Genomic DNA, 13509 nt, shown 5'->3' with positions numbered 1-13509 from the left:
TATTTCTGACAACTTCCAGAAAATTAAGTTCATACTAAATAGATGCCAGAGGTGCAGATTAGGAGCCTAGCTTATGTAAGTCTGCCCCACGGCAACTGTGGCTACAACTGGAGCTCATCACGGCCAAGTGTAGCCGAGACATTGTAAAGTAACTTTGAGTTTCTGAAAAAGTGCTATAAAAGACTAAATGTGTTGCCAGTCTGTGCCATCAGCCCCTCTCTCACTCCACAGGGATACACACAGGTAAGGCAGGCATGTCTTGCCCAATGACACAACAGCACATACTGGTCTGAGCGTCAACCTTTGTGTTTGTGAAGGATCTCTCTTTCCACTGAGCCAATGCTGCCTCCCATTTACAAAACATTACAACAAATTACTTTTTGTTATACTTAAAATGTTTTCACATTTCAGGGACATGCTGACATATTTCTGATGTATTTCTGATGTATTTCTGATGTATTTCTGGGAAATGTTGATGTTTGTGTCTTTTTTATTGTTTGTTGAGATGTTTATTTATTCCTATGGCCATTGTAGAGCGGGTGTGATTGTGACCAGAAGAAGACTTCAAAAAGACTGATAATTGCAACATGACAAAGGGCTTTAACAAGCAGGAGTCAAACAGTGTGGCTTTACCCTTCGTCCTTTTGGACCAGCGATGCCAGGATCACCCCTCTGTCCTGGAGGACCCTAAAAACACACAACACACCACATACTTAAGAATAACAAGCACAAACTACAGCTGCTGTAATGCGGCACAATGTGTTTGATTTGACACCCACCGGTGCTCCCTGTAAGCCAAAGTCTCCAGGACCTCCAGGTAAGCCTGGGTAACCCTTATTCCAAAAGAACAAAACAGCATTACAATAAACAGAGGACAAAATTAAATATTTAATACCTTTAAACTTCATGAAACTCTTATACTATGACACACAAAACAACACTTACTCTCGGGCCCTTCTCCCCGACTGGGCCAGTTGGCCCTGGCGGTCCCCGGTCACCCTGTCAGGCACAAAGTGTCTCATTTAAGCAATGACCCTAAAGGTCAAAAAGTAAAAAAAAAATGACACAATTTCAGTTGTTTTTGTCCAAGAAAAGGCCTGTAACTGGAGACAGCACCTTCAGAGCACGAGGCTATAGTGACAGCTGCTTTAGTGGAGTTTAATGTGAAGGGGCACGGAGCAGGTGTAAAGAAATCCTGTGTGAGTTGTAAAGCTCATTTTAAACTATTTTAACCTGAGTCTCTCCTTCAGTTTGAGCTGCAGCGTTAAAAAGATGGAGCAGGAGTTTGTTTAGACAGCAGCTGTTCAGAAATGTTTTCATAATGTTCACCATGGCACCATTAATCACACATCAGTCCAAAGTCTTGTTTTGCATAAACGGTGTGGGGTTAGCTTAAAGAGCTTTGTCGGCTAAAATGTTTCCTGGTATTTTGTGGCGATGTTAATTACATCAGTGTTTTCTGAGTACTTGTACTGGCCCTTCTGGGCATTTTTACCTAAAAATGTGTAATTATGGGGCTCTGTGCAGGTCGCTCAAAGTTGATGATGAATGACAGCCTAATGACTGAAAACACACTCTTACCTTTTCACCGGAAACTCCCTCTACACCTGGTGTCCCGATCAGGCCAGCAGGACCCTGCAAGAGCAGAGCATCATCAAAACCACATGTTTGTATATCTTAAAATATCCATCCATCCATTTTCTTCTGCTTATCCGGGGCCAGGTCGCGGGGGCAGCAGTCTAAGCAGGGACTCCCAGACTTCCCTCACCCCAGAGGGAAGTCTGGGAGTCCCTGCTTAGACTGCTTAAAATATTAGGTAAGCAAAGGATTTACTATAACTGACCAAATGCATTTACACTCAAACACTGCAGTATTAAGCCCCTGTTTGATTATGTGAGTGTATGTAGAACACTGTGTTGTATCTGTGTCTGTGTCATGTCTGCTGGGCCTGAGCTCATATGAGTTTTGTTCTGTTGGTCTATGATCCTCTGTACACTGTATCTGTTTTACCCTCCATCACACTGTGAGCTACACTATGCACTCATTCAAATAAACTAAACAATAACAGATTAACTAATGAACTACAGACTAGGTTGGTGCACTAAAATGTGTGTCAGAGTAAAATATTCTTGATAATGAATAAATTAATAAAATATTGAATGGGTCTTATTTTAATGAGACACAGAAGAACCATGGTTTACAGAAAATTTACATTTAATAAACTGCTTCCCTCCAGCCCATGCGCCCTCTGCTGGTACCAAGGATGAGGGCAAACATAGTCTTACAATATGCACTACTTGCTTTTTACTTCTTTTGGCTTGCTGTAACAAACACATATAAAGTCTCCTTCACGTGTGACATTCAGGCTGTAATTCAAGTTAATGTTTGTGAACCGGCCCTGGATTACGATGTGAGTGACTGTGAAGGAAGTGTCGAGAGTGAGAGAGAGCTGTCTGTCTTATGAGCGGGCAACATATGTCGTGTTCTTGGCTGGCCAAGGTAAAGACGGTGCATCTGACTTGCATCCCTCCCTGGTAAACTTAAATGAATGTTATATTGGAAAACTTTATTGAAAAAAAAGGTTGTAAAACCAAAGATTAGAAGTAAAAGTACACCTGTATACACTTTTGGCAGAGGTCCATTACATTGTAAACGTGTCTTTCAGAATTTATAGACAGGATTGTTGTATAAGAAGCTGTGATTTTTTTAACTGACTCTGGTTTAACCTGCACAATCAACACAAGCTGTCTGTGAAATGCCTCAGTCGTCCAGGTATGAGCCATAGTAAAAGAAAAAATCAATTCTGTCACTGGAAAAACGTTTTAGAGTGAAGACGTTTGGCTGGATAAACAGCACTTGAAAACTTTTGTCCAGTTACAGAGTACAATTTTTCTTTTGCTAAACAACACAAGCTGTGTGTGTAATCCCTCAGACGTCCAGGTATGAGCCATAGTAAAAGAACAGTTCTATTTTGTCACTGGACAAAAGTTTTAGAGTGAAGATGTTTGGCTGCTCATCCAAGCCTTTTGGATGAGCAAAAGGCTTTGTGCTTCCAACTATGCACAAATTAACATATTAGTGACCCATGATTTTACAAAGAGACGAATGACACTGTGTGAAGGAGAGTGCATTGAAATCATTGTGGTCAACATTGTAAATAAGAATTTGTTCTTAATATTTTGCCTGGTAAAAGAAGGTTATATTAAAATAACTGACCATCATTTGGCCGTCATGGAAGGCTCATGAGACAAGATCATGTGACTTCAGATTTCAAGCTTCAGAGGTTTTTTGTCACTACTTCAGATAAATGAGTTTTTTTGTCATTAATTCATAATGTGAGGATTTTATCCCTACTTCAGATAAATTAGTTTTTTTTATCCCTACTTCAGATACTTTTTTTTTTTCTTGTCACTACTTCAGATAAATGAGTTTTTGTTTGTCACTACTTCAGATAAATGTGGGTTTTTTTGTCACTACCTCAGATAAATGAGTTTTTGTTTGTCACTACCTCAGGTAAATGAGTTTTTGTTTGTCACTACCTCAGATAAATGAGTTTTTGTTTGTCACTACTTCAGATAAATGAGTTTTTGTTTGTCACTACTTCAGATAAATGAGTTTTTGTTTGTCACTACTTCAGATAAATGAGGGTTTTTGTCACTACTTCATATAAAATGAGGTTTTTGTCCCTACTTCAGATAAAGTGAGTTTTTTTTGTCACTACTTCAGATACAGTGAGTTTTTTGTTACTACTTCAGATAAATTGTTTTTTTGTCACTACTTCACAAAATGAGTTTCTTGTTACTACTTCAGATAAAGTGAGGTTATTTCTGTCACTACTTCAGATAATGTCAGTTTTTTGTCACTACTTCTGATAAAGTGAGGTTTTTTGTCACTACTTCAGATAAATGACTTTTTTGTCATTACAGCAGATAAATTTGTTTTTTGTCACTGCTTCAGATACAGTGAGATACAGTGCTGGTGCTTTCAGCTGAAACTCACTTGTGGACCAACTTTCCCGACGTTTCCCAGCTCTCCTTTTTCTCCCTGAAAGCAAATACATGAATGCACATGCAGCTTAGTTATCAGTGATATTTCAGTCATCACGCCTTCCTCAGTGAGAACAGGGATGTTTAGAAAACTCACTAGTTTTGAAATACTGTCTAAAATAACAAGAATTTGACACAAAACGTGTAGATACCATTGGACCGTCCAGACCAGCTTCTCCAATGTGGCCTTTTCTCCCAGCTCTACCCTACAGACAAGGTGAAATATGGATATGTGAGTTTTTAATTTTTGACTCTGACATGTGAGTATTGTTATTTATGTCCTGAGATAGAAAAACTTACAGTTGGGCCAGCGCTGCCAGGTGGGCCAAGTGGTCCTTCGTCACCCTGGAAACAGATCAATCGAATTAAGACAACATAACAAAATATTCATAGTATTTTTCTCATTGTCTTTTCTTTACACAAATGTTGAGTATGATACAAGTATTCAATCAAAACTGTTGTTAAAGGTGCACGGTGTAACTTCTCTGGTGGAGGGTCTGTCACCTGTGTCACCATGGAGATGTTATTTCTGTATTTCTGCATAGTATGCCTTTAAACTTATCTGTCTGACATATTCAGCAAGTGTTTAAATAAAAAACAAACATGGATTCCTACTGTGAATTGGCTCACCTCTTCACAGATCTGACCAGTTGATCAGTTGCTTGTCTCCATGGGTATAGTCTAAGTTTAATATCGTACTGTGGAAAACTCCAGGCAAAGCAATAACATGGAGACAAGCATATGGCAGATCTTCCACCAGAAAAGTTACACTGTGCAGCTTTAATACCTGTATCTGTATCACACACTGAAAAATATTATAAATGACTAAATCATAAAGAACATATAATGGATATTTCAGGTTCGAGGAGCAGCAGTCCATAGACACACATGGGCTGTGTCCGAATGTCCACACTGTCCCCTACAGGGGGCGCTATTTAGGGGTCACACCATTTTTAGTGGTGTCCAAATGTCCAGCTGGTGAGAAAATACTCAAAATATCCCACAATGGACCTTGAAAAGTAGTGGGCATTTGGTGGTCACTAGAGAGGTCAATATAAACCACAACGCATTAGGAGAGTTGGAAAAGCAACAGTGGACAGACACAGATGTTTAATTGGACACAACACGACTGAATGAAGCAGATAGAAGAGCTGGTTTATCTCAGTGTTGATCCTGATTACGAATAAAACACTCAAATAAACCGTGATGGTGTAAAGTTGCTAACGTTAGCTGCTAACCTTAGCTGGAGCTGTTAACAGAGAAATAATTTCTCAGATTAAAAAAAGAAAAATACAGTTCGTTTACGTGAGTTTAACATAAACTTGTCTGATTATTATTAGTCCAGAAAAGACTTGTGCCAGTCCAATCTGATCATTATTTATGGCACAAATCAAGTTTTATCAGAGTTTAGCCTTAAGACTTTTTTCACCCAGACCCAGAGTCACATGACCAGGATGTAGTGAGCTGCATGTTCAAATCCCTTTATGAATGAGTCTCTACAGAGAGCAGAGCTGTGGAGCGAACGAGGGGTCAGGGGCTGAGGGAGACATTCGGACACAACCATCAGGATGTACAGTTGTTATTGATACTGATTCAAACCACTATCAAAAATATCACTCTTTGCTATAACATCACAACTGATAAATGACAGTGTTCACCTCACTTCCTTTTGGTCCTAGGGGCCCCTGTGGTCCTCTGGAACCTTGTAAACCCTGAAATAGTAATAATACAATAATATTAGTCTTTCTAGTAAAAAGACTTCAAACAGAACGTCTTAAAGGGTCCATATTATGCAATCTTATAATGTTGTTTAATCGTCACAAACAGACCTGGAGTTGTGTTTTGTTTCATTCACACGTGTTTAACACAAAACCTGCAGATTTAGGCTGAGTTCTTTATTGTAATATAGGATCTTTAACTACCTTTGGTCCAGGTGGTCCATTTGGGCCTGGTATTCCTATGTCCCCTGGAAAACCCTGGAAAAATAAAACAGGAAGAGAAAACAATATTTTAATATATTAAAATATTAAATATTAATGCACATATATATTAATATTATCTGAAGACAGTACAGTTCTAGTTTCTAAATTGTGTTATTAGACCATCACACTGTAAAAATCAGTATGGCTTTATATTTCTTATGTTCCTGACAGTTTATCAGAAGGTTTGTGCCATTCACACTTTGTCTGAAGCAAAGTGTTTTTTTTGGTTGTTTTTTTCTACTTTTTTCATGATTGAATGGATGAATACGTTATCTACTGCAATCACTTTAAATGCAGTGTAGTTTTGGAAAAAAAAAAAAAAAATCAGCCAGTCACTGTGAGTCACAAGCGCTGTTTTTAAATGAATAGTCTCTTTGCACAACAGCGCTGGAAATCTCACTGTGAGTGTCACTACTGCCTGTCCAGTTTTATCTCTATGAATACTTCACCAGAGATACTTCTATGTTTATAAAGAGACATGTTTATGTCAATGCTAACGCTCATGCTAATTTTGGGGCATAATACATATTAAAACAACACCACTGAATTATTCAACATATAAATATAATTGTGTAATCTGTTTTTATATTAACAGGTTATTTATTTTCTGTTTTCCAATTTTAATGAAAGTGACTGTTAGCTTTGAGCCTATTAAACCAAAGATCCAAACTGATATAACGTCATACCTCTGGTCCTGGTGGGCCTGGCGCTCCCTGAATCCCGATATCACCAAGTGGACCCTGTACAAACATAAACTCGGCTCAACAAAGTGCTTCTCTCTGAGGAGATGGTGCCATGAAAAAAACTACATTCTGAATTAAGCTTCTGTTTACCCAAATACTGCCGTACACAACCAGTCAAACGTTTGCACACATCCTCTTATTCAATGTTTTTTTCTTTATTTTTACCACTTTCTATATTTTATATGCACACGGAAGACATCAAATATACAAAACAAGATATATGGCACTATGTGGTAAAGAAAAAATAAATATTTTTTGACAAAGCAAAGGGAGGATACTTTAAGGTTTTTGAATATAAAATATAAATGTGAAAAATTATATGTAACATTTTTTCTTTACAGTGGTCCCTTGCTATATTACGGTTCACCTTTTGTGGTTTCGCTGTTTTGCAGATAATTTTTGTGCAATTTTGCATTTTTTTTTTTACAGTGTATGAACGTGCATTGTGTTCTGCGTCCTGATTGGCTAAGGGACTGTAGACCATTGTCCATCAGTCTCCTCTGTGCTGTGTCTCCTGTACAGAACAGAATGTGTTCAGACAAATTTACATAAATGTTGGATCACAGTGTGACTCTGAAGTGCTGTATGTTTGCAAGTTTTCTCCCCAACAAAACCCACAATGTCGATGAAACGTTTTACACCGACAAATGTATGAATGTTTGAACTTTGAGAGCGCTTAAACAAGAGAGAAATGTGAGAAAATGTTAATGCCTGTCTGAGAAAAGTGTATAAAGTGTGTGGTGAGGGGTTTTACAGCCTTAAAACATATATAATAATTGTAAAAAATCAAGGTGACCACTTTACGAATTTCGCCTATTGTAGGTTATTTTTAGAACGTAACCCCCGCGATAAACGAGGGACCACTGTAATGCATAATTCCATCTATCTTATTTCATATATTCGATGTATTCTGTGTGTATAAAAAATGCAGACAGACGAAAAAAAAAAAAAAAAACAGAATGAGAGGGTGCGTCCAAACTTTTTGCTGGTTGTTATGAGATTGGCTGAAATACTCACAGGTGGGCCTGGTTTTCCCCTCGGACCAGCGGGACCAGGTGCTCCAGCATTTCCCTTAAAACCACGAAACAACTCAACTCAAAACAAGTCAAAACAAGTCAAATAATATATTGTAAGCTTATAATATCGACGAGACACACCTTATCGCCTTGGTACCCCATCTCTCCTGGTTCGCCCCTTAGTCCCTCTTCTCCCTAAATTTCATAGCATCATAAAAGATATAACACAACACTAACCAGGTACACCGCATTCTTGGTGATTTTAAAATTGCTTAAGTCAACATTATCATCACTGCCTACTACATTTGTCAAATTAATATAAAGTCAGATCGTAACTATTGGCACACACAAATACACGCCAATAATACAAATATTTAGATCACCTTATCACCTTTCAATCCAGGCAAGCCGTTTTTTCCAACTGGGCCCTAAAAGAACAAGACTGTTTTGAAGCCAGGATTCCACCAACAACAATGAACCAAATCTGGACAAACTTCTGCACAAACGATTTCCTGCTTACCAGCGTTCCCACCAGTCCAGGCAATCCACGTAGCCCCTCAGGTCCTGGATCCCCCTGTGGAAAAACAAAGACCCTATGATGCAGTCAGAAATAATACGTTTTTGTTTCTTTTATATTTTGTAGTTGACGTGAGACCATAGACTGTATAAAGTGGACTAAGCGAGTGTGACGTCACCCATAGTGTTCTGAGTTCCATACTAGAAATCCTAAATGCGAGTACCATAGCAACCAAACAGCCAATCCGGAGCGTGGCTGTTGTGTCTTTGTTTCAAATTTAACTCTTTGAACAGCTAAGAGGAAACGCAGCAATAAACCAATTTACGTTTACTACACTGCCGCACCAGGACCACTCCTCCAATTTCCTGACATCCTCATTAAACTGGCACACTTCCTTCTGATCCCACCCTCCCCTCTGGGAATCCTGTGTGCTCCTCCATCCACAGGGAATCCTTACCCTGAGTCCTGGGAAGCCAGGGATGCCCGTCCCACCGACACTGCCCTGGAAAACAGGATGGTATTCATTACACAAGAAAACAAAATTACTTCTAATTACAGACTAAACTTGGCATTTTAAAAAGATTTTGGAGACAAGGAATTCCACTAAAATGCATACAAATGCACACAGTTTCACACTTTAAAGGTCCTATATTACACAAAATTGACTCTTGTGAGCTTTAATCTGTGTTATAATGTTGTTACCTCCTCAAAAACAGGCCTGGAGTTGTGTTTTGTTTCATTCACACATGTTTGAGTAACAGTTTATGATTAGTCTGTCTACATCTCCAAAACTCAAAATGCTCTGTTCCACCTTGTGAAGTCATGAAGTGGAAGTTTTCAAGTTAACAGCTCCTTTAACATTTAGTTCAGTAGAAGTGGAAATGCCAGAGCTGAAATAATTCAAATTATTCTAATAAAGGTGTATGGAGTTTAAAAACACAATGAAGCACTTCCTGTATTACCACATGATGACATCACAAGGTGGAACAGAGTGTTTTCAGTTTGAGAGAAGAACTCAGCCTGAATATGCAGGGTTTGTGTGTGAATGAAACAAAACACAACTCCAGGTCTGTTGGACCTTTAAAATCACCTCCTGGTTTCTTATTTAACTTTATTTATGTAACTTAGTCTAACCTCATTTCCATCAGGACCAGGTGGACCTCTTTCTCCCGGGTCTCCCATTACTCCCTGAAAACATAAAGAAAGTTGTACATATATTATATTGTTCAAATGTGCTTATACCAGTCAGTGTGTATCCCAGTGTCTACCTGTTGTGCATTAATCCCCGGTTTCAGATGACATCACAACATTCTATCGACCAATCATATTTAACACAGATGGGGACAGCTCAAATGTACGTGCATTATTATAGCAAGTTGTTGGGTCTAGTCTCTAACAAAAATAATCCGATTCAACATTTATGAATTTATCTTTTGCATATTTCAAAGGTAAATAGGAAAAAAAATCAATAGGAACAAATGGCTGTTGCCCCCATCTGGGAGTATGACATCATCTCATTCTACAATACTATAACGCACAACAGTTAAATCATGTTCTATTGACCTTATTTAGCTCCGCCCCCTTTATCTGTAAATGTGACTGGCACTTCCGGTTAAGTGCGAATCCCGTTCATTTCAATGGAGAATTTCGGAAAAGTTTCACCACTAAAATCTAATATAAAGTAGTGCTAATTTGTGTCATAAATTCAGTGTTTATGTGCAGCAACAAGTCAAACTGCACCGATTCTCTGGGATGCTTCAAGACGGCTTTGTAATCCATATAGAAACTATTTGCTGTCAAGATCGGCAGCTACACACAAAATAATACAACTCAAATGACGATGGCGGCGCCCACGGGAACTTCCTGAATAAGGTGAATGTTGCCATGACATCACCATAGCAACGGGTAAAAAAAATGCTCAACTGCTCTGAGTAGAATTTAAGAACTAGCTTCATTTAAAACTCAAATCTGAGACATTTACAGACAGAGAACAGGCTTTTCACATTCACAGGTGAGACATTTCCGTTTGTCACCATGGTAACAGCGCATTAAACAACGGGGAGCCGTGTGTTCTGCAGTTTTAACGCATTCCGTGGGTGTTCATTTTGGCTTTACGTCCTCAACATCACTGTGCACATTGTGTCTGTTATTGTCTCTCACCTGTCTTCCTTTAAGACCAGGTTTACCAGCAGGACCAGGAACACCCTGAACAAACAAAAAGATTTATTTACTGATGTCACAAAAATGTAATTAAAGTAAAAACAGATTACAGTACTATCCATAAAGTGTATTAACTCACTCTCTCTCCTTCTAACCCCGGCGGTCCAGAAACACCAGGAAGTCCGATAAAACCCTGAAAACAAACAAAGAAAAGAAAATTATATTGAAAGTGCGTTTGGCAGGTTCTGAAAAGTTGGTGGGATAATGCCTGTTGTAAATATAAATTATATTTTTACACCAATAAAAACATATTGAAAACTACAGGAAGTAGAGAGCGTCCCACACTGATGACATCACACTGAGGAGATTTCTGTCCAAAATTTCTGGCAAAATTTACACATTTTTTTCTGACACTTTAAAGATTATTTCAACAAAATAAAGGTGTTTTCTTATATTTCTATTTGTCAGATAATAATTTGGCCCAGTGTACAGCGTGGTTGCTAGGCAACACTTAGGAAATTCCCTAGTGTGATGTCATGATTTCCAACCAGGAAGTACAGTTTGAAACCTACAGGACTGCCAAACAGGGAAAAAGTTACAATTTTAATAAAATCCTAAATATAACGATCTTAACTCTGTCAAACTGTCACGGCTACTTTAAACACGAATAACACGTCTGTCTAAAAGTATAAAACTTACATCAGTTTCATGTCATTTATAATAACAGTTAGTTTTGCCCAATGCAGTTAAACTTTGATTTACTGACATCTAGTGGTGATATTGTAGACTGCAACATGGCTCAACCGGGAAACATGAAAAGACAGTGGGAGTCACACAGTATTTAAAGTCACCAAACACCAAAATATTACAGATATTTCACATTTACCTCAACCACATCAGCTACAGCCTTGTATCTGTTTATCTGGGCTCACTGATTTATTCCTTATATTGTCGTGTTCAGGTGACGTCACATTATACTAGAGTTACCTACACTTATAGTTTGAAATGGAGCTGGAGACAGATCAGAAACCTACGGTAGAATTTCCTGTGTAATTGTCAGATTAAAGATGTGTGGACCTGCTTTATAGTTAATATCTCTGTAATTACTAGGCCTATCCACATGAAACAAAAACTGGCCCAAAGTTCAACATCACCTCTGTCAGTAAACAAACAAAAGTGAAATAATTTTATTAGCAATAGCTTCAGAAAATGGTCCACCCCAAAGACGTGATCGCTGTCAGTTGAAAAGCCTTTAAGCCATAAGATTAATATGGTAAATTTGTGAATCTTTCATTAGTTCAGACAAAACAACAGGTGTACGAGACAAGATAAGGCATCCAACAACACAGTAATTCCAGCTAAACACTTTCTGCGAGCATCAGCACTGCAAGTCTCTATTATGCAAAAAAAAATCTCATTACACACATTTCAGAGCGCTAACTAATAAATCTGGCATTTTTAAATAGTACTTATAAACCTATATTTCAAACAATTTTTTATCTAGGTCTTTGATACAAGTTCATTTAAATACTGCATTTAAAACAACTTCAGCTGACCAAAGTGGTTTGCATAAAAGACAACAAAAAAACAAATATCACACGACACATGGAAGAAGGACATTAAAACTAAGATATCCTGTCTAGCTAGTATTACATTTTGAATTAGCATCATTTATTTTTATTTTATTTGTATTATAGCACCGTAACAAAACATTCCTAATTTTTTTATAGTTTTTATTTTGTGACAAGGACAAAGCTCTTTCTTATTCTGGCTCTACATCACATCATACTTACATTGACACCTTTAGGACCTGGGTTACCTTCAGGACCAGCTGAGCCCTGCAACAACAACAACAACAAAAACACATGATTTCTCTCAAAACTCTGCTTTTAGTGTGGTACTAAAACATGAAACACTTTATAACAACTACACATTAATTAGCCTTATAAAGCATGAAGAAATAGTTTACTGAGAATTATTCAGGCTTGGTAACTGCATATTTAATGAGTTAAGATATTAATGGTCACATGATCATGTTTTTATATAGTACTTTTCCACCTTCAAGTCACTCAAAGCGCTTTACATCAAGGAACCACTCACCCATCCACACACTCATTCATACACCAGTGTGCACAGACACTGCGGGCGACGGGGGTTAAGTGTCTTGCCCAAGGACACAATGACAAGGAGCTGGTGTCCACATTTGGAAAAGCAACCAAAGCGCCAATGCGGAGCAAAGTTATTGAAGGTAACGCCCGTACATAAGTTACGCACACAATAGCGAAATAAAAATACCAGGATGATGCAGAGCGGGTTAATACGAACATTTTTAAAGGAAGCATTCATCTGTGGGAGCTGGAAGCGCACCGCCAACCTGTGGGTCAGTGGATCTGACGTTTATGTTGAGAGCGGGATTTGAACCGCAAACCTTCAAATCAGTGGATGAACACTTTACCAACTACGCCACTAGTAACCTGATGAAGTTGTTAAGCCTGAATAATTCTTAATAAACTTTTTCCATTATGACTTAAAATGGTACAAAATAACAATAATATAATAATAATACAATAATACCAAATGTGTTTAATACAGATGTAAATATAACAATAACATTCAGTGGAGCTGGGAACAAACGTTATGATTTTTGTATTTTCACTGCACCTGCCTGCCAGGGTAACCTGCAGCCCCGGCTTCTCCAGGAGGTCCCGGCATTCCCTAAAGCGGAGACGGAGGAGGCAGAATGAATGAACAAAGCCTGAAGATTAGATGGATAAGGTGAAAGAGGAGAATCACAGAGCTCTGCCGGCAATGCCAACCCCGGAATAACACAAGCCCTGTTCATTGTGCGCAGCCTCCACCAACCCCTGTCTATTAACTGTATCCTTTTGCACTTCATGGCCTCAGACAACAGCTCCTCTCTTACAGCGAAAACAGCATTTTTACAGGGAAAACTACATACTACTAGACTCTAAATAACTGTGTATGGCTTATGAGCATGCATTAGGAATCAGAGGCTGTATTTGGAGCCATTTTATTAAAGGTAAG

At 38.3% G+C, this 13509-nt stretch overlaps 1 protein-coding gene across 1 annotated transcript in view; it reads right to left on the bottom strand.

Moving 5' to 3' along the window:
* The window catches only part of LOC117370224 (collagen alpha-1(XXIV) chain), a 52256-nt gene that overhangs the window by 14582 nt on the left and 24165 nt on the right, over positions 1-13509 (bottom strand). Inside the window, exons 9-28 of the mRNA XM_033965616.2 lie at positions 13126-13179; positions 12258-12302; positions 10604-10657; positions 10465-10509; positions 9439-9492; positions 8762-8806; positions 8308-8361; positions 8171-8215; positions 7929-7982; positions 7789-7842; positions 6715-6768; positions 5969-6022; positions 5705-5758; positions 4347-4391; positions 4199-4252; positions 4000-4044; positions 1582-1635; positions 946-999; positions 780-833; positions 634-687 (exon numbers count right to left, since the gene is read on the bottom strand). Coding sequence (XP_033821507.1) covers positions 634-687; positions 780-833; positions 946-999; positions 1582-1635; positions 4000-4044; positions 4199-4252; positions 4347-4391; positions 5705-5758; positions 5969-6022; positions 6715-6768; positions 7789-7842; positions 7929-7982; positions 8171-8215; positions 8308-8361; positions 8762-8806; positions 9439-9492; positions 10465-10509; positions 10604-10657; positions 12258-12302; positions 13126-13179 — 1026 coding nt within the window. The remainder of the gene's footprint in view (positions 1-633; positions 688-779; positions 834-945; positions 1000-1581; positions 1636-3999; positions 4045-4198; positions 4253-4346; positions 4392-5704; positions 5759-5968; positions 6023-6714; positions 6769-7788; positions 7843-7928; positions 7983-8170; positions 8216-8307; positions 8362-8761; positions 8807-9438; positions 9493-10464; positions 10510-10603; positions 10658-12257; positions 12303-13125; positions 13180-13509) is intronic.

This window comes from Periophthalmus magnuspinnatus, chromosome 4, assembly GCF_009829125.3.
Source record: "Periophthalmus magnuspinnatus isolate fPerMag1 chromosome 4, fPerMag1.2.pri, whole genome shotgun sequence".
NCBI lineage: Eukaryota > Metazoa > Chordata > Actinopteri > Gobiiformes > Gobiidae > Periophthalmus > Periophthalmus magnuspinnatus.
Note: the sequence above shows the minus strand (reverse complement) of the source record. Positions and strands in the feature narration are given on the sequence as shown.